Consider the following 20,014-nt stretch of genomic DNA (forward strand, 5'->3'; position numbering starts at 1 on the left):
ATCCCAGCCTTTGACTTCTGAGTCTTATTGATAAATAGACTGATAGAGACTTAATTTAAACTTCTGTGTGGTGGCCGCAGTGGAGTCGGGGCTGCAGGACCAAAGGCTGGCCAGGCTGAGGACTCAGTGGCCACCTGGGTGCTGACTGAGGAGCTGTGGGGTGGCAGATGATAACTGGAATATCAGTAGATTCATATGCAGCCTCTAAGCCAACAGAAAAGCATCAGATGGGAGAGAAAGAGAAATGATGCACACATATGCTTAGATAATAGATGTATAGATGTTCAGTAGAGGTGAACATCTATGATGACTAACATAGATGGCTGGATAAAGACATGGGTGGAGAAGAGATGGTCTCTGACTCCATCAGCTCTGGACTCTCTGATCTTCACTGTATTCTCAGTTTCTTAGCGTCCTTGAGAAGCCTTTTGGAAGTATTTGTGAGTATAGCTGCCAATAAAGATAAGTCACATCCACAACTCAAGTACATTCCTGCTGTCCCAGCTTGAGGGCTGCATGCTCTAGCTTGGGCTACAGTTGGAGAGTGTCATCTTTCGAGGGTCTACCTATGGGTGGAAGAGCAAGGACCACCCACCTTACATCAGTCCCTCACTCATTTCCCATCCGTTTCTTTTCTCCTTAATGCTTAGTCAAGTGGTTATGTAAAGCTACCAGCTTATGTGAACAGGCAATTAAGCCAGGATGATAGCTATGATTCTTAAATTTTGATGTGCAGTGGAGTCCCCAGTGAGTTTTCTAAAAATCCACATGTTCATGTCCCCCTCAGAGGTGAATATAATCATATCGGTGGTTGAGGATAGGACTCAGTTATATTCTATGAGGTTTGGAAAAGGCATGGCTCTGATTTCTGTCATCAGATTTTCAGATCTACCATGTTGGAGGGTAGACCAGTTCCTAAAGAGAAGTTCAACATTTTAAAAGTCGCCTCAATACGGTTACCCAAAATTGTGAGAAATATGGTCAATCCAGGCACAGTGAGCTGGACCCCAGAACAAAGAGCCCAGCTAGTCACACTCAGGAAAATGAATTCCTATCTTGGCTCTGATTGTGTTTATGTCCCATAACCATGGTGACCTAGAGGAGGAGCAGCCCTGGACCAGTTAGAGGAGGTGGGAGAAGGGTTTAACGTAGTTCCCACACCTTGTCTAGTTTGAGCTTTACAATGAGCCAGGAGGTAGAGTCATTATTGTCATCTTATTAAGAAACTCAGGTTTCCCAAAGCTCTCTGTTGTGGGTGGAGAGCAAGGTCCAAGAGCCCTTCGGTTCTGTGTCCCATAACCATCTCCACTCAGAGAACTCAGACGTCATGATTGCTTCTCAGCTAAAACATCCAGGAAATATGCCGCTGATGAACCAGAGCGTGAGTGTTAAGACTTTTAAAAATTATCTTTAAAGCCTTTGAATGGAGCTCCCTTTTTAGTGTAAATCACCCCAGACATTAAAGCCCTTATTGTATATTTATTAGTGTGTTATTCAGACCAAGGGGAAAGAGAGGGAAGCTGACACTGAGAATGACTTTGAAAGTAAGAAAAATCTGGGCCTCAAATTAAATCATTGTGACACTGCCACTCCAGGGCATCAATTTCAATAAATGATCACCTTTTTTATTATTATTATTCCTGATCCCATTTATCATGCAGGCAGGATTTGAGGAGAACTCTGGCAGGATGCTGGCTGCTATAGGCTCTGATTTCTCTGCTGTGGCCAAGCCTGCCACAGTGCCCTGGGAAGCCTGAAGTCAGACCCAGCACAACTCTGCAAAAGCAATCAATTTCTTTCGGAAGTGAAAGCCCTGCGGCATTTTTCCACTCGAGCGCTTCCCTGGGACCATCATCCCCCACTTAGTCCTGTGAGACCATCCTGTCCTATCAACTTCCGAGAAAAGCCAAGGTTCTGTGTGCGGGAGAGGGAAGGTCCCTATGGAAAGGTAGGACAGTCAGTAGGACGGATCAATGGCAGAGAGGTGGAGAGAACTGTGGACCCAGAGCTGGGCAGCATCTGCAGACAGGGGTCAATGGTATAGAATGGTTGTTGCCTGGTAGCTGAGTATCCCCGTGATGCCCTCTAGAGGAGGTGAGACACCCAAGATGGAAGAGCTGTGGTTATTCATATTGAAAACCCCAGAAAGGAGCAGGACCAAGACCACGCCTCCAATGCCAGTCTCTTTCTGGGTCACAGTACTCTGGCCCATCTCCCTGGTAGTATTGTGAATACTCTTTAAAACTGGGATTGTGGGTCAGAACCGATTTGCCTATGTAAAAGTGCAAATGTATGCCCAGCCTGGACATACACTTGAGCAGGTCTCTGCACCACACCTATTCAGACAGGAGGATGACGGGAAAGGGCATGGGAGAGCTCTTGCGGACCGGAATGGTGAGTCCTGGCTCTGCTCTAAGTGTGCAGTTTGACCTCTGATGTTGTACCATGCTTGTAGGCTTCAACTGATGGAGGCTCTGGACTTTAGTCCCATCTGGGACTAGGGCTGGTGTCTCTAGAAAGGTGAGGGTTTACAGAGAGGAGCATCTCAGTGTCCTCCCACCCTCTGCAATAGGCGTGTTGGCATTGACAGGCTCCTAACAGCTCTGCTGGGCTCAGACCTCACTATCAACATGCCCTTTGGATGTAAGTCTTCAAGTATTAGCAATTCAAGCAATTGGCACCTCTTATGCCCTTGGGGACCAATTGTTCCCTTCACACACTGTGGAGTTCTGGTCACACATAATAAAATCCCCAGATAGTCATGGCTGCAGGAGAAATCTATGTGCTTAGAGAGGCAGGGAGACTTGGGATGGATGCCTGGGAAAGAGCCCAGGAAATTCTCTCCTACAGCCTCAAGCACCACAAGCCCTTAAGCCTATGTTCCAGAACCCAGGAGGGCACTAGCTACGCACAGCCAATTGCTGCAGGATTGATCCTGTTAAAACACATCACTAGGGCGGCATGGTACAGCAGGCAGCTCACTGTGCAGAGGCAGAATCTGGCTAAACTTCTTCCTGTCTCTACAACATAACTGTTATGATTTGACTTGTTCTCATTAATGGGCTGGATGGTCCTTGAAAGTCAAGGCCATGTGTTCTTTGGCTCTGTCATCTTTGGCACGTCTTACAGGCAGGGACCTCCTTCCACTGTTGGAAAACAACTGCTTATGTGGAGAAGGCTCTAGCATTATTAAGCATCTCCTACAATTGGGCGTAATGTGAGCCGTTTGCCTCATGTCGTCTCAGAACTCGCCACATTGACTAGGTCTTACCATGTTCATTCAATTCACACGGACTTGCTGATGACTCATTTTTAGCTTTGATGCACTCTGTATATCGGTGGCCAGCCAGACATGGGGCTGTTTGGACAGCCCTGGTTCTCTGGTTCCTCGCTTCTGTAGTCATTCTGGCTGGGTGGTGCGCAGACTGGGCCTACATCTCTCTGTTGCTCAGGAGACCCCTTCTAAAGCCAGGCTGTCTTGGCAGACTCTGCTGCTCATGCCCTAACACACTCTTACTGTGCAGGTGACCAGAAAGTGAGCCATCGCTGTGAGACCCCAGCTGCCCTTCCTCTGCCTCCAAGGGCTTCTAGGCAGGCTACTGTTCCCTGAGCCACCACGGTGGAAGCAGGACTCAGGGTCTGGTGGGGACTTGTCATTCCTTAGCCTGTTCTTCTGAGTCAGGCTCTCCCCCAGTTGACTCCCTCCCTCCTAGCTGCAAACATTGAATATTGCTTTCCAATGGCTGGTCTACAAATTACTATTGCCTATTATGAGAGGGAGCCAGCTCCACTTGTCATCATCACAGTGAGCATCACATAGTTGTCACTTGTCCCCCTTGCTCTTCGGGGTGCTATGCTACCGTGGAAGTGAACTTTCAGTGATAGAAGCCATTGGTTTCTCCCGACAGGACCTCATAAGCAGAGACCAGATTAATCTCTATCAGAACAGACCATATTAGGATATTAAGCATACCCAGCCCACCCCAGACTTGTATTACATGCCATATACAGAATGTCCCCATCCTTGAAGAGGACCCGGAACAGCACACGGTCAGCAGCAGACTTCCCCACAGACGAGGAAACAAAGGCTTGAGAGGACTTGGGATTTGCCTGAAGCCAGAAAGCTCTCTCACAGAACACTGACGGTAATGGGGTCGATCATGTATATTCTTTGTACCTCTGTGGTCTTAACAAATGTCAGTCACACGAAGCTGAGAGAACCCTGATCTAACTTACAAATATCTAGAGCTCTCTGATCTTATTGAAGCTGCTCGGTGAATAGCAAGATGGGACTTTTTAATTCATTACTTCTTATTCAACACAGCTCCTGAACTGGGATTTTCCTGCTGAACTACCGTGACCCGATTGAGCTCTTAGAGCAATGGATGAAAACGCTCACAAGTTTAGCTGCTGAGTGGGTTCAGAACACCTCCAAACTGCCCAGCCTTTGACTTCAGACAGGTTAATTGGCTTTGCTGGATATCTTCATCTGCAATATGGGATATGAGAGCAATAATGTATTTCATTGTGCTTTTATTAGTACTAAGCAAGAAAACACATGTAAGGGGTACAGCAGTGACTGGCCAGCACATCTGGGAAATATTAAATTTTAGCCAGAGCTGTGTTACTACTCAAGGGTACAAACTAGGCTTTATGTGTCATTGCAAGCCATGACCAATCACAGTGATTGACACACTGACATGTGTGTAGGATTGCAGACACTCAACTTGACAAAATAAATCTTGTGATGTGACAGGAAGCACGTTTCCTCCTTTCTGGGCCTTAGTAACTACATCTATAAATTGAAAAGTTTGAACAAGGCCAACCTCAATTCTCCTGGCTCTACAGTGCTCCATAGAACTGACTGGTTAACGATGTGAATGTTTTTGCTTAGAGAAAAGAAAAATACCTGGGGATGTTTTGGATTGGCACATTGGGGAGGGGCTGCTAATGTCTTGATGTCACCCAGTTGCTGTGGGACAATGATCTTGTACCCTATAAAGATTTATCAGTTGTATTGCTTTAATATAATGCTGATTGGCCAATAGCTAGGCAGAAAGTATAGGTGGGGTGACCAGGCAGGAAGTAGAGGCAGGGCAAGGAGAAGAGGAGAATTCTGGGAAGAGGAAAGATCAGTCTGACGTCGTAATCCAGACACAGAGGAACCAAGATGAGAATGTCTCACTGATAAAAGGTACCAAGCCATGTGGCTAACACAGACAACAATTATGGGTTAATGCAGGATGTAAAAGTTAATAAGAAGCCTGAGATAATAGGCCAACCAGTTTATAATTAACATAGACTCTGTGTGTTTTTTTGGGACTGAATGGCTGCCAGACCAGGCGGGACAGAAACCCATGTCAACATCTACTTTAGTAGAGGCCAGAAAGAAAATGCATAGGACAGCCTCGCCTAACAAAAAGAATCATTCTGCCCCAAATGTCAGTAATAGGAAGCTACGAGACCTTGATCTGACTTACAAATACCCAGAGCTCTCTGATTTGCTGGACAATGGCCTTGTGTTTACCAAGTTGCCAAGATGCCCAGGAGAACAGAACTCCTCGATGCAGTAGAATGGGCTATTGATTGTCCCTTGTGCTGACACGTCATGCTCTCAACTATCATCATATTGATCGAATTGGAAGCAAGAAGTTGGCCCAAGGCATCTTTAATTTAAAGTTGGAATTATTCCTGTACATCACAGAAGCCCACAAAGGCTCTGCCAAAGGTGGGGAGGACATTCCTCTACCTAAGACTCTAGAGCCTGGGACAGAGACAAAGTCTCTATAGATGTGGTGTCCACATCACCAGATCTGTCTCTGCATAATTCTTGGTTTCCTGTCCTGTCTCAGTTCACATCCTGCAGAGGCAGCTCAGCCCCTCTGGGGATCAGGAAGAGGGCACCCTGGACAGTGGAGTGGCTATTGCAACCTTAAGTAAGTTCATGGCCTATGTACACAGCAGGGTGGTGGTTTCCTTGGTCTCATCAGCTGCAAAGGGAAGGATGCCCCTGAAGGTACTAACATCACATGATTCCAGGTTTGTTTGTCTTGAGGAACTAGAACAGTGATTCTCAACCTGTGAGTCATGACATCGGATATCCTGCATATCAGATATTTACATCATGATTCATAGCAGTAGCAAAATTATGGTTATAAAATAGCAGTGGTGTAACTTTATGGTTGGTGTCACCACAATGTGAGGAAATGTATAAAAGGGTTACAGTGTTAGCAAGGTCGAGAAGCACTAAGCCAGAGGCTTAAAAACACATACACTTTAAAAGGTTCTGTTCCCTCATTTCTCTTTTTCAGTCCTCCTCATCCCCATCTCTCCACTCCAACACAGTCTCAGTTTTACTGGAAAGAACACAAATGAGGGGTGGGTGTGGTATCCAGTTCAGATAATGCCACTTACACTTCTTCTATGTGTATATCTGCATATCTACACATACAGACACATGCTTAGATACAGATACATGCTTCCAGCTGTTCAATGGGGATTCACATGGCTGCGGCAAGCACAGAAGGATGCTGAAGCGAAGATTTTTGGGGGTAGTCATTAGTGAGATGCATTGCCTTCCTGAATCTAAGCCACAAGGATTATGGCACGGCCACATGGGAGGTGTTAACATCCCCTCACACTCATTGGTATTGTAGGCTTGTCTCTCAGGGTGATCTCTAACTCCAGCCACCCAGACATCAGCGATTCTCTGCCTCAATCCACAGAACCCTAGGGATTCACTGCTTGAAGGCTCAGCAGCTCCAAGCAGCACTCTCTAGTCTCTACCAGGCTGCCTGACAAGGGAACACTGGAAATGGTAAGTCAAAATAATCCACCCACGAAGCAGGCTTGTTCTGAGGCTACTACTGGCCCTGCCTACCAATGGATGGGAAGCCCTATCCTTTGGGCTTTCCATTGGAAAAGAACATCAGGCCATAAAAAAAGCTCTAGTTCCCGAGAACTGCTTGTCTAAAACAACAGGCAGCTCAGGCACCTGACACTCCTTATGTTTAGTGATCAGACTAAAGCAAGAGACCCAAAGAGGCATTTCAGCCCAAAAGGATGGATGTGAGCCTTGCTATGCAGTTAATATTCTTACTGGTACTGGATGTCATTCCTCAATGAATACTATGTGTCATGAACATATATCCCCTCCAGACCTTCTATCTAAGTCTTCATAAACCCCTACCCCAGCATCCTCCCTTTCTCTCCAGTGAATCCAGTCCAGTTGGTACTGCCTATTTGCATATATGTGTGGGGCTATCCACTGCAACATGGGGAACCCACCAGCAGCCATACCCCCAGTGAAAAGTGAATTCTTCCCCTAACAATCATCAGTTGCCAATAACTCCTCACACAGGGCTCAGGGCTCAGGGCCCATCTCCTATGCATGCTGGAATTTTAACTGGTCTGATCTTGTGCTGGGGACCACTTCTCCTGTGAGTTCGAGTCTGCAGCATTCTTGTCATGTCCAGAGAAAGAACAAATAAAACTCAGGAATACAAACAAAATAATAAAAAATTTCATTCCTGTTGCGGTTGCTGTGGTATGGAGTTCTTCTATATACAACTGAATACAGACAGCATGGGATGAGGAACAGACTTCACAGAAAGCCCCTAGGAAATCTTGTTGCCCAATTGGGGAAGCAGTAGTCTTAGTCAAGATTCTACCTGTGCACACCGCAAGGACAGGGGATGGGTAATAGGTATTTGTCAAGAGAGACTCTCCTCAAAAGAGGTTTTCTTGGAGGAAACCAAATCCTTGCATAGTTATTGAATCAGAAATTTTAAAAACTATAATCATTACAAAGAAGGATCATCACCCTTGCTCATTGGAAAGTCATCAAACACGTGATCACTCAGAGTTGAGACCTTGGCATGCTATTTATAAAATTATGAAAGGAGTAGAGACGCAAAGGCAGGCAGTTTGGTCCAAGTCGCTTTCCCATGTCATTCCTTGTAGAGGCACGATGGACCACTGAGCGAGCAAGTCACTCTTCCAGGAAGTTTAGCAACCTTCCATGTTGTCGGCCTTGGGTGACTTCAGGGTAGGCCACGTCTGGAAGGTTCTAGAACAAAGCTCTCTTCTAATCTCTGTTGGGTTAACACTAGGTTGTGTCCTTGGCTACTCCTATTTTCAGGCTGCATAATCTCATAGGATCTGCTTGGGTGGCTACACTATTTTGTCTTTTTCCCTTCCTTGCCTACGTTCTGCTGATAAAACCCATTTTTTCTGGCATACGAAATTGATTTCATGGCAGCTGTTTAACATTCTCTTTAGCTGTTCGCTCCTTGGCTCCATCTGGACCTCAGGACATGAATATCTTTAACTTTCACACATTAAATGCCCAGTCTGACAGCTGGTCCTCTGGCCTTTGGAAGGACCACTAACCAGGGCAGTCTGGGGGACCCACAGATCAAGGCCCGGGGCACCACCTGGGGATATTAGCAGTAATGGTTCAATCTGGACGTACCCATTAAAGGACAATTGTGAGTCTTAAGTAGATGTTAGAGTCTGGAAATGTGCATTCCAAAGCCAAATAACCTTCTCAAAAAAATCGATTGGAACCTTGGGAAAGACTTACCCATGCTTCCCTGGAGTAGGCACCAGGAGAATCTCTCTTCCAGCTTCATTGTGGGGCAGTAGCTGGGCAATGTATCTCCCGGAGGGTTGGAGATGTCTGTGCACCGAGACAGCCAGTGTGCAGTGCTCGCTGCTGCTCCTCATCCAGGGGCTCAGAATGGTGTGCTTGGAGTCTGCAGAGGTGTTCAGCAGAAGGAAGGAGCCTGGGAAGAGGAAAGAGAGCAAATCTGAAGATGTGTCCAAACAGGAGGGCAAGAAGCAGTTTCATGGAAGGGTACCGCTTTATTTGTACATCCACATCCAGTCCAGTCGGTCCTGGAGGAGGTGGATGGCAACCGAGGACATGACCTTGACAATCGTTCAGGACAAAGTTCTAACCTTTGGTGGTTTGGATGAGAATGGCCCCCATAGGGTCATAGATTTGAATGCTTGGTCACCAGGGAGTGGAACTGTTTGAAAAGGATTAGGAGGTGTGGTCTTGGAGGATGTGTGTCACTGCAGATGGGCTTTACGGTTTTTGAAAGGCCGGGACAGGTCCAGTGATTCTCTCTTCCTGCTGCCCATGGATCTGGATGTAGAATTCTAACCAGCACCAGGTCTGCCTACATGTTGCCATGCTCCCCACCACGATGACAATGATCTAAACTTCAGAAACTGTAAAGAAGCCCAGAGAAATGCTTTCTTTTTAAAGAGTTGCAATGGTCATGGTGTCTCTTCACAGCAATATAACACTAAGACATAGCTTAGCATCCCCTACTTAACTGGTTCTATGCTCCTATGCCCTTAAGCCTTGGAGTGGTTTTGTTAGTTTGCTTTTTGTATTTAACAAAACAGGAAAAAAGCCTCTTTTTCAAAGGAATACTCTTTCTGCTTAGTAGCTGAGTGATTTGAGGCTAAACAATAGCTCTCTTAGCTTTTGGCTTTAGAAGGTTTGAGAAGGTTTAGTTTGAACTCAGTAATCTCGGCAGCTCCATTTCAGATCTCAAGTCTCTCAGTCATATGACTTGGCAACTGGTTCTCACAAAGCAAGACCCAGAAATCCCCATCGATGCCACACATGTGGCAGAGCCTCCTGGGACGAGCTGGATCCGAGTAGCTCAGGCTAGATGACCTATAAGAAACAGACATTCCTGAGATCACAGCTCGCATAAAAAGCATGGCAGCGTTTTATTGTTCCAGGCACTCCCTGCAATGAATGCATTAGTTTTCACTCACAGTGCTCCTGCATTGAGCTTTTCCACCAGCAGATGCTGCTCCTTTCGCAGCAGAGAGACTTAGTGCCTCGACCCCTGACTTCCCTTGTGGGAACAAGCTAATGAGGACTCAGCCTTCTCAAAGCGCCTCCGGTACTCGCCAAGGCTTCAATTCATTTTCCCAACTAGGCAAATGAACTGACGGTCTGGGGTGAAGAACGGTGAAAAAGAGAGCATAGAATCCTTACCGGGAGCAACATTTAGAGAAAGATGGCATTGCTCCAAGAATCGGAAATTTGCAACATGGTAAAAGTAGGTAGCGGTAACTTAAGGTTCAAGTGAGGATGAAGTGAGAGCGAGGAAGCTTCTGAACCATTTGGAGGACGTGGGGTCAGAGCTAGAATATGCACTCCACATGTGTTAAAACATTTTAACATGGCCTGTGGGTATCTGGAAAACTGCTCCATAACTCTCGCTACATACTCTATATCTAACCCTCGATTTATAGGGGAGGGAGTATGTTCTTGCCATGAGCATAGAGCACAAGAGAAGAGGTTAGAACTCCTGACCCGTAGCTGGGCATGCCATATAGTACAACCCTTAGCTTCTAAAGAGAGGTAGACTATTGACCCAGATGGGGTACTAATGGGTCCAAAATGGGTGTTTGAATGTCAGGATCAGCCGCCAGGCCTCCAGAATCCCAAGCAGTGCTCTCTCCCTGACATAGAGTCCTTTGCCTAAAATGTGGCCAGGGAAGCTTTGTCTGGGTGTATAGGTCAGGCACCCAAGGGGTCACTTAGGGAAAGGAGGAGCAGGTGAGCACAGGGCCAGATCCCTTCCTGACTCACTTTGTAGTGCCTCCAGATTCCTCTCAGTGGCTAATTACTTTGAGTCACCATCTAATCCCAGGCTCTCCCCTGGGGACACTGGCAGGAACAGGACAGCATCTTGAGGAAGGCCAGTCCTGGCACAGATAAAGAGCTCTGTGCAAAAAGTGTCCTCAGGAGTAGAGGTTACCAAGCTATAACACACAGACTACAATGGACCAAGCACTCTGGGAGTCCATGAAGGAGCCTGTAGGTCCAGGGAGGAAGACCCATAAACAAGACGATCTTGACCTGAGAGGCTGGAGAGGTGCTTAGCAGTTAGGAACATGTGTTGCTTCCCCATAGGACCCAGATTCTATTCCCAGCATCCACATGATTGGTCATAGTTGTCAATTGTTGGTTTTTGACTCTTTGGGGACTCGCCACCCAGCTCCCAAATAAATACACAGAGGCTTATTCTTACATATGAATGTATGGCCATAGCTTGGCTTGTTTCTAACCAGTTTTCCTAACTTAAATTATCCTGTTTCCCTTTAACTACATTTTGCCTCTGGGCTTTTTAACCTTTCTTTATATATCTTTCTTTCCATCTTACTTCATGGTGACTGGGTGACTGGTCCCTGGTGTCTTCTCCTCCATTTCTCACTCCTAGCTCTCTTTCCTAGATTTCTCCTCCTATTTACTCTCTCTGCCCACCAGCCCTTCCTATCCTTTCTTCTGCCTCGCTATTGACCATTCAGGTCTTTATTAGACCAATCAGGTGTGTTAGACAGGCAAAGTAACACAGCTTCACAGAGTTAAACAAATGCAACATGAAAGAATGCAGCACATCTTTGCATCATTAAACAAATATTGCATAGTATAAGAAAATTAACACAACTTAATATTCCACAACAGTCAGTAACTCCAGTACCAGGGAATCTGACACCCTCTTCTGACCTCTGATGGCACCAGGCATGTACTTGTATATACATACATGCAGGTAAAACCCCATACACAGAGAATGAGTCAATAGTTTTTTTTAAAAAAATTAAGAAAATATCTTGACCATATATATTTTTTTAAAATATATTTTATTTTTAAACTGTGTGTGAGAGAGAAAATGGGTAGGAAGAAGGGGTGGTGGGAGAGGATGGGGGGAAATAGAGAGAGACCAAAAAAGTAAGAAAGCTGGATTGAGAGCACGCACTTTTGCACTTTTGTGCAGGTGAGTGCAATGCCCATCGAATCCAGAAGGTGCCAAGGCACTTGGAGCTGGAGTTACAAGCTGTTGTGAGCTGCCCTAATAGGTGCAATAGAAGTTCAGAACCGAGTTCTGATCCTTTACAAAAGCAGTCGGTGTTCTCCGGCCCTTGACCCTGTGTCTTAAGGAGAGAAGAAAAAACTGGTAGGATCAATGTGTGTGTGTGTGTGTGTGTGTGTGTGTGTGTGTGTGTAAAAGCATAAATGTAGAAAAATGTTTGGCTGAGTGTGGGAAACACGGCGAGAAGATGAAGAACAAAGATGGGCATGGAAGATGGCTGCTGGTACCACAGAGAGCACTGAATTCCTGGGTGCCATCTATTTTGAGCACGAGAGTGACACCGAGAGCAATGTGTCTAGAGGTCTCATCTGACGCTGCAGGAGACCAGCATCAACCACCAATGCCATCCCCCACCACTGGTCCACATTAGGACGGGGTCACGACTGAAGTCAAGACCTTCACTCTATTGTTGTGGTAAGGAAGGATGCAGGTGGCTGGTCTCTGGGAAGCCGAAGGTTTCCCATGTTAGGGTCCTGTGTCGCCATCCAGACTGGGTGAGAGTCTTGGAGAGAATCTCTCTTGATAAGAGTTTTGCTCAGGACTGTTGGGGATACTGTCTGAGGTTACAATGAATGTCTCATATGTTAACTTCCAAATAAAGGAGCAATAGTTGTGAGCTGGCCTAAGACCCTTGCTTGATTTCACATCGGTAGAGAATTGAGCTAAAAACCAGCTACAAAAGAAAGAGTGTGGGTGACATGAAGGCAGTGCCCCTTTCTCCTGGAAGACTGCATACATGTGGACTAAAAGGAACGGGAAGAATCTGGCAGAGTTGCTGGGGCTTGGATCTGGGAGTTCTCCTGCAGCGCTGCAGCTCTTTCTGGGTGTGGGAATTCTGTCCCTATAATTAGTAACACAGTGCCTCAGTAACTGCGCCTTTTCAAAGCTGACCGGGGGAATGGATTCTTTTTCCAGTTCTAATATGAGAGATGATGTTTATATAAAATTTATTTTGCGCAACTGGACTATCAATAAGAGAGCAGGTTCAAAGTATTTTCATTCTCAATAAAACTCTGTAGCTGAGTGTTGTCTTTTCCTCGGCAGTTTGCTCCACCCAAAAAGGAAAAGGAAAAATACATTTCCTAAGCTCTTTGGGATGTGGTCTGTATAAATCTTTTAAAGTCAGTAAAGATCTCTCTCTCTCTCTCTCTCTCTCTCTCTCTCTCTCTCTCTCTCTCTCTCTCCTTTCTCTCTCTCTATCATTCCTGTTTATTTTGCTCAGAATAGCTCGGAGCTAAGAGAAGTCTCCTAGGGCCCTGTCTAATTAAGAAGGAAAGCCTGGCCACACACAGGCCTTCACCCAGGATGGCCCCAGGGGAGTAGAGAGGCAGATGAAAGGGCCTGGCCACACAGTGGCTGCCTCCTCGCTTCCTTTAGTGTAGACAGTTGATGGTTTGGTTCTCTCCTTGTTCCTCTCCCTTCAACCAACAAGACATAAAACACAAGCTAGAAACTGAAGGTCATGAACCAAAAAGGTTTATGGTCATGATGTTAGCGGTCAGCCTGGCTGTTGTCAATCCAGGCTCTACTTCTGTAGCCTTATTGGCTTTCAAAAAGTGATTTAAAGTCTCTAGGTCTTTAGTGTGCTCAAGTTTAATGTGGATACAATCTAATGTGTATATATATATATATATATACACATTTTTATTGATTTTTTTTTACTGAGCTCTGCATTTTTCTTGCTCCCCTCCCTGCCTCTCCCCTCCCCTTCAACCCTCTCCCATGGTCCCCATGCTCCCAATTTACTCAGGAGATCTTGTCTTTTTCTACTTCCCATGTAGATTAGATCCATGTATGTCTCTCTTAGGGTCCCCATTGTGATACAATCTATCTTAAACATGGGTACTGTGAGAATGAAATCAAACGGCAGGCACAAGAGACCAGGGCCCTGTCTGACCCATAGTAGGGCGTGTGAGAATGCCGGGGCCTTGATGGAGTACAGTGTCTACTGTGTTGTGTTTGGAAGTGTTTTATTGTTCCTTATTTGTGTGTTAATTAAAGTACTATTTATTTTTATGTGCATGGGTGTTTTGTCTGCATGTTATTTCTCTGCACCAGAATATGCCTAGTGCCCACAGAGGCCAGAAACGGCATCAAGATCCCCTGGGGCTGGAGTTATAGAAAGTTCTGAGCTACCATGTGAGTACTGAGAACTGAACCTAGGTCCTTTGGAAGAGCAGCTGAGCTCTTAACCACTGAGCCATCTCTCCATCCTCAGAGGCTTTTTGATCTAGCACTGAACTGGAATTGAATCAATCAGAGGGACTAAGTTTGAGCCTTATTTCTGTCAGGGCCATGCTTTCTTTGTTTATACAATGAAAGAGTTGTGTCTCTAAGGATCCCTTTAGCTAGAACTGTCAGTAATTCTATCTGCCTGGCTAGAATATTAGTATTCTGAAGGAGCCAAGTCAAGTCTCTAGGCCCCCAGTCCTAAACACTCTTCCTAACTCATCTCTCAGAGGATTCTACGCCAACCATTTCAATCAATTGCCCAAGCACACGGTGAACGCTCTGCAGAGAGTAAACAGGGACTCTTGCCCTGCCTTCCTCTCTCCCGTATTACACAAAGGCATCCTTAGGAATGGCTCCTGGCTTAGCTAGCATCCCGTGTTCCATGCGTCTACTCTGAGGCTGACATCACCTGTCTGGTACCTAGCATAGTACCACAGTGGGTACCCAGTGATTTCAGAGTATCGAAGTGATGCATACAGGAACAAACAAGGAAGGACAACTTAGAATATTTGTGGGGAATGGTCACCAAATTCTGCTTCTCCAGCCAATCCCAGCCCCGGGAAGGCATAGGTATAAGGATGTCTAATTTCTTTAGATGGCTGCCCACATTAATCAAAATATGATCCTAGTGTTATTTGTGGGCACAACTTCAGTTTTTCCACATTAATGATGTTGTAATGATTTTATAACATTTTATAATCTTTTATATTTTTATATAAATCTTTTAGCTTTTTTTTCATCTTTTATTTTATTAGTTCCTTGAGAATTTCACTGTCTGTTTGGGTTATATTCACTTCTCTCTCTACTCCCCTTCTCTCTCCATTCAACTTTGTGTCCTCTGTGTTTTCCTGTTGTTTTTTTTTTTCTTCTTTCTTTCCAGTAAAGCCCAATTTGTGCTGTGCATATATTCTTCAGCTGGTGGCCTTCTACTGGGGCTGCTTGGTTCACTTAGCAGGAGCCACACTCTTAAAAAATCAACCACCACCACCACCACAACACCACCGAACATTCCTTTCCCAGAAGCTGCAATCGTCAACATCTCCTTAGGGAGGGGTGGGACTTTGTGCCTGCCTCCCCTCTCCACGAGAGGATTTGGCTTGACCTGAGTTTTCACAAGACTTGTGCACGCTGTCATAACCATGGAGTTCACCTGTGCAGCTTCCCTGCTGTGCCCAGGGAACATTGTTTCCTTGTAGTCTTCACTCAGGGCTCTGACTCTTCCAGTCTTTCGACCTCCTCTTCCTCATGACCCCTGAGCCTTGGGACCCCCTCCCATCTCGTATCCTGTGAGCATTGTACAGTCTCAGGTCTCTGTACTGGTCACCATCCACTGCAAATAGAAGTTTCTCTGATGAGGTTGACAGACACATTACTTTAGAGGCATAGCAATGTGTCGTTAATGGTTTTTAAACCTTCTTGCTTTTTAATTTAATTTTAGGTCTTAGGCTGTGCTGGGGATCAAGCCTAGGGCCTTGAGTACGTTAGAAGCGCATCCTACCCCGGAGCCACCCTCCCAACCCTTGTCTAGATTTTTAAAATATCTTCTACTTGTTTGCAACTGCTTAGCTTTTGAACTTTACAAGAGGCTTTTCTTGCTTGTTCTGCAAGCTTCGGACAGCTGCTGCGGGAGTTACTGCTTACTGCCAGCCGAGCTATTAGTCACCTTGCTCTTAAGTCTTCCCGACTCATCCGACCCCCACTTCCGAGTCAGCTATATTTTTTCCTCACCTTGTCAAGGTTGTGTAAGAATGATTAAGGCTTTTGTGTTCTGTTTACACACTGATGCCAAACATCGAAAACCAATAAACAGAACTTTTATCTTGATGAATATTTATTTATTTATTCACTGCAGTGAATAAGAGTTATATTTCTTTTTTTTAATTTATTTATTTATTAAAGATTTCTGTCTCTTCCCCGCCACCGCCTCCCATTTCCCTCCCCCTCCCCCAATTAAGTCCCCCCCCCACCCTCAGCCCGAAAAGCAATCGGGGTTCCCTGTCCTGTGGGAAGTCCAAGGAACCCCCAGCTCCATCCAGGTCTAGTAAGTTGAGCATCCAAACTGCCTAGGCTCCCACAAAGCCAGTAAGTGCAGTAGGATCAGAAACCCATTTTCATTGTTCTTGAGTTCTCAGTAGTCCTCATTGTCCGCTATGTTCAGAGAGTCCAGTTTTATCCCAGGCTTTTCCAGACTCAGGCCAGCTGGTCTTGGTGAGTTCCCAGTAGAACATCCCCATTGTCTCAGTGTGTGGGTGCACCCCTCGAAATTCGGGATCAACTTACCCCTGGACCCAGCAATACCACTCTTGGGAATATACCCAAGAGAGGCCTTATCATACAACAAAAGTATATGCTTTACGATGTTCATAGCAGCATTGTTTGTGATACCAGAACCTGGAAACAACCTAGATGCCCTTCAATCGAAGAATGGATGAAGGGTTATATTTCTAATCTTCTCTATAGGTTCAAGAAGATATTGTATGGCAAGGGAACTGCTTCGGGCGTCAGTGGGATCATCTGGAATCTCTGTCTGTCTCCCTGTCTCTGTCTTGTCTGTCGTCTGTCTGTCTGTCTCCCTATCTCTGTCTTGTCTGTCGTCTGTCTGTCTGTCTCCCTCTCTCTCTCTCACACATATACACACACATAGACACACATACACATATATGCACACACACACACACACACACACACACACACACACACACACACACAGAGTTACGTGTCAAAATTGTGTCACATTGACATTATGACTTCTCTGCGACGTTCCCAGGCCCCAGGAATTTAATTGCTTTTTTCCCCTTTAATTTGGCTCACACCTGACTCTGCTTCGACACGTCACTCACACTTCTGCTTTGCTCCCTACAGATCTTGACTTCTCTGAATTCGTCCTCCCTGGGCCTGCAGTGCAGCCGTAGTCCTGAAACCTCTTTTCCCTGGTAGTTACACTATCTTTGGAAAAATTAGAGTTTTATACACTCACATATGTGTCTTCTATTACATCCTCTTCCCTCGCTTCAAGGAACTTTTTCCGAGAGTAATTTCCTTGAGGATCTTTGAGTATTTGACTCATTTTTATTTCACCTTCATTCTTGGCTGACTGGCAGTATGTCCTGGCTCTGGTTTTCATGTCAGAAAGCGCATCTCTGAGACCTGAAGGTCTAGCCTTAGAATTTCCAAGCGTCCGTGTGCCTGAGGAAAAGGCTGATGCCTACTTTACTTGTAATTTCTTTATGCTTTCTTTTGCTCTTTGGGAACTTTTAGGATCTTTCTTTTTTAAAAAATAGTTTTATTTTTAATTATGTGTAGGAGTGGGTATACACACGTGAGTGAGGTGTCCGATATCTTGGGGGCTGGAAAGATGATTCCGTGGTTGAGAGAACTTCCTGCTCTTGCAGAGGACCAGAGTTTGGGTCCCAGCACCCATGCCAGGCAGCTCACAACTGCCTGTACCTTTCTAAAAACACCTTTATTCATCTTTTCCTCTAAAGTGTCCTGTATCCCTTTTTCCTCCTCCTCTCAAATTTAGTTCCTTCCAATTCCTTGCTGGTCTTCTGCTCTCTGAGGCTGCCCTGGGCCCCCCCGCCCCCAACCAGTCTCTCAGGTGCCCTTGCTTTCTTTGCCCTAGCATGGCCTGGTGTTCCCCCTTCCTGATTGGCATCACCCCAGCCTCATAGAGCAAAAGTAAACCCAGTAGCCAAGTGCCAGGCAATTGTGCCCTTTAGGAAGAGAAGTGGAAGGTGGCATGCCTCCTGCTCTAGGTGAATTGTCTTGGTGGCACTACCTGAGTACTCATTGGTGGATATATTTTTTAGAATCTTTCTTAACCTAAAGCTCTAAGATTTTTTGGTTCAATGCATCCAGAGGCACATTTTTATAAGAACTTATTGGTGGCTTCTCTGGGCTTTCATAATAACAACAACAATAATAATAACAACAATAATAATAAATAATGTGTTTCCTTCATTTCTCATTTCAGGAAAATGTTTCTGTAATATTTATTTGTCTTACAGTCTTAGTCTTGAATCTTTTAAGGTAATTGTGTCACCTGGCTTGTCTGTCTTTCCTGTGTGCGCCTCTTTTTCATACTGCTTTGTTATTGCTATGTGAGGTGATCCTTGATCAGCTTCTCATATTTAGACAGAGACTAGGAAGGCATGTTCATAGGTGGGTCTTATTCCTCATGTTAGGAGTTCCCTGATGGTGGTATCAGGGGCAAGCCATTTCACAGACATCTCTCTCCCTGGTGCCACCATGAAGGATATGCCATTCTGGACATCAACAATCTCACTCTCCTTGGAATCTTTAAAGAAAAACTCCACTTTCCTACCCCTTGTAATTAAACATCCTACTGTCTTTTCTCCTGGAAAGTGTGATGGATGAGGAGTGGGTACCGTATGGTAAACACACAGACCTTCTCATTCATCCTTCTTGCCCTTGCCTTCCTCCCAGGGATCCTCCCTTCCTACTGCTCTCTCAGGTGTGTAGGGAGCCCCCTTTCACATACTCTGAGCCATGCTAGTCTACTTCCTCCATCCACCCTTTCTATTTGTGCTTAAGGAGCCTCCTCTCCTGTTCTGTGGTGAGTCAATATTTACTCCTCTGTTGAACTCTTAATATACAATGTTAGGAAGACCTCAGGAGGGAAGGAGATAAATGTGTGCTCGGTCTACCTTGCTGAGGAAGAAGCCTCTTAATTGTATTATTTGAGTGAGACCATGAGCAAACAAATGCATAGGTAGATGGGTTTCCATCACATTCAATCAAACATGACTCTGGATCATTGGCTAGTCGTTCATAGTGCAACTAACTATCAGTTCATCAATGTAAGCTATAATTCATTCACCGATCATGATGACAATGTTGTTATATGGGTATTAAGGAGCAGCGGAGATTTTAAGGGCTAGGATATAGACAGAAGTGCTCTATGGTGCATACAGATCTCACATTGACACATGGCCCCAGAACAGCACTGGGGGATAATATTACACTAGCTCCCAGTGTGTCTTCAAAGAAAGCAGTCCTGTGGGGTCTTAATAGGCATTGTGAGAAAGTTCTGTGAGCCAAAGAGCCGCAGGATTCTTGGAGTCAACAAAACAACAAGCCCTTCTGCTGAAGGATGTTTCAGAACTAAGATGTCAGTAATAGTCTGACTCTCCAGGAATGGACCACAAAGCGGAGCATTAGCCAAACCCTCCCATCATGTGTGCTATAGAAGCGCTCCTTGGGTGTAGTTTCTCTCCAGAAATCACTTGCAGAAAGGAAGAGGGAAAGAAATTACAACATGCAAGAAGGCAAGGCAGAGGTGAATGTCTCCATTTCTCTCTACTTCAGTATAGTCTGTATTTAAATATATCACCTCTTATGCCTTCCATGTTTGTCTGAATCCCAGACCATCTGGCAAATGGGACCCATACTCCTCCTTATGGCAGAAGCATGCCTGTGGGAGGCCTTCTTTGTACTGGGTTTTATCTGAGGAGACTCTTAATTTAATCCCATATCTGACTTTGGGTATGCCCTTTAAGCTAAGGCAGTCAATAGGTTAATTGCTTGTTGTATTGGGGAAACACTCCAAAGAATACAAGTCCAGGACTTCCCCAAGGACAACTGCACATGAGTGGTGGATCTGGAACTTGGAACAAGGTTTTCACATTGCTAACCCAAACAAAACCATAGCACTCAGAATCAGTTTGTCCATGATAGGAGCCTATGAGAATGTTTTCAGCCAAATAGCCTATGGTTTGATCAGCAGGATTCACTCCATTATTGTCCTCTACTCTCACGACACTGAGGATCAGGACCAGCAATCAATCTCAAACTCTTCATTTGTCTTTCCCTGGTGTTATAAAGACAGGTGGGGCCCAGACACATGGGTCCTAATT

General features: G+C 45.4%; 1 protein-coding gene across 1 annotated transcript in view; it reads right to left on the reverse strand.

The window, feature by feature from the left end:
* The window catches only part of Alk (ALK receptor tyrosine kinase), a 726,297-nt gene that overhangs the window by 319,741 nt on the left and 386,542 nt on the right, over positions 1 to 20,014 (reverse strand). Inside the window, exon 4 of the mRNA XM_075955828.1 lies at positions 8,585 to 8,786. Within this exon, the coding sequence (XP_075811943.1) occupies positions 8,585 to 8,786 (202 nt within the window). The remainder of the gene's footprint in view (positions 1 to 8,584; positions 8,787 to 20,014) is intronic.

This window comes from Microtus pennsylvanicus, chromosome 21 (assembly GCF_037038515.1).
Source record: "Microtus pennsylvanicus isolate mMicPen1 chromosome 21, mMicPen1.hap1, whole genome shotgun sequence".
Taxonomy (NCBI): domain Eukaryota; kingdom Metazoa; phylum Chordata; class Mammalia; order Rodentia; family Cricetidae; genus Microtus; species Microtus pennsylvanicus.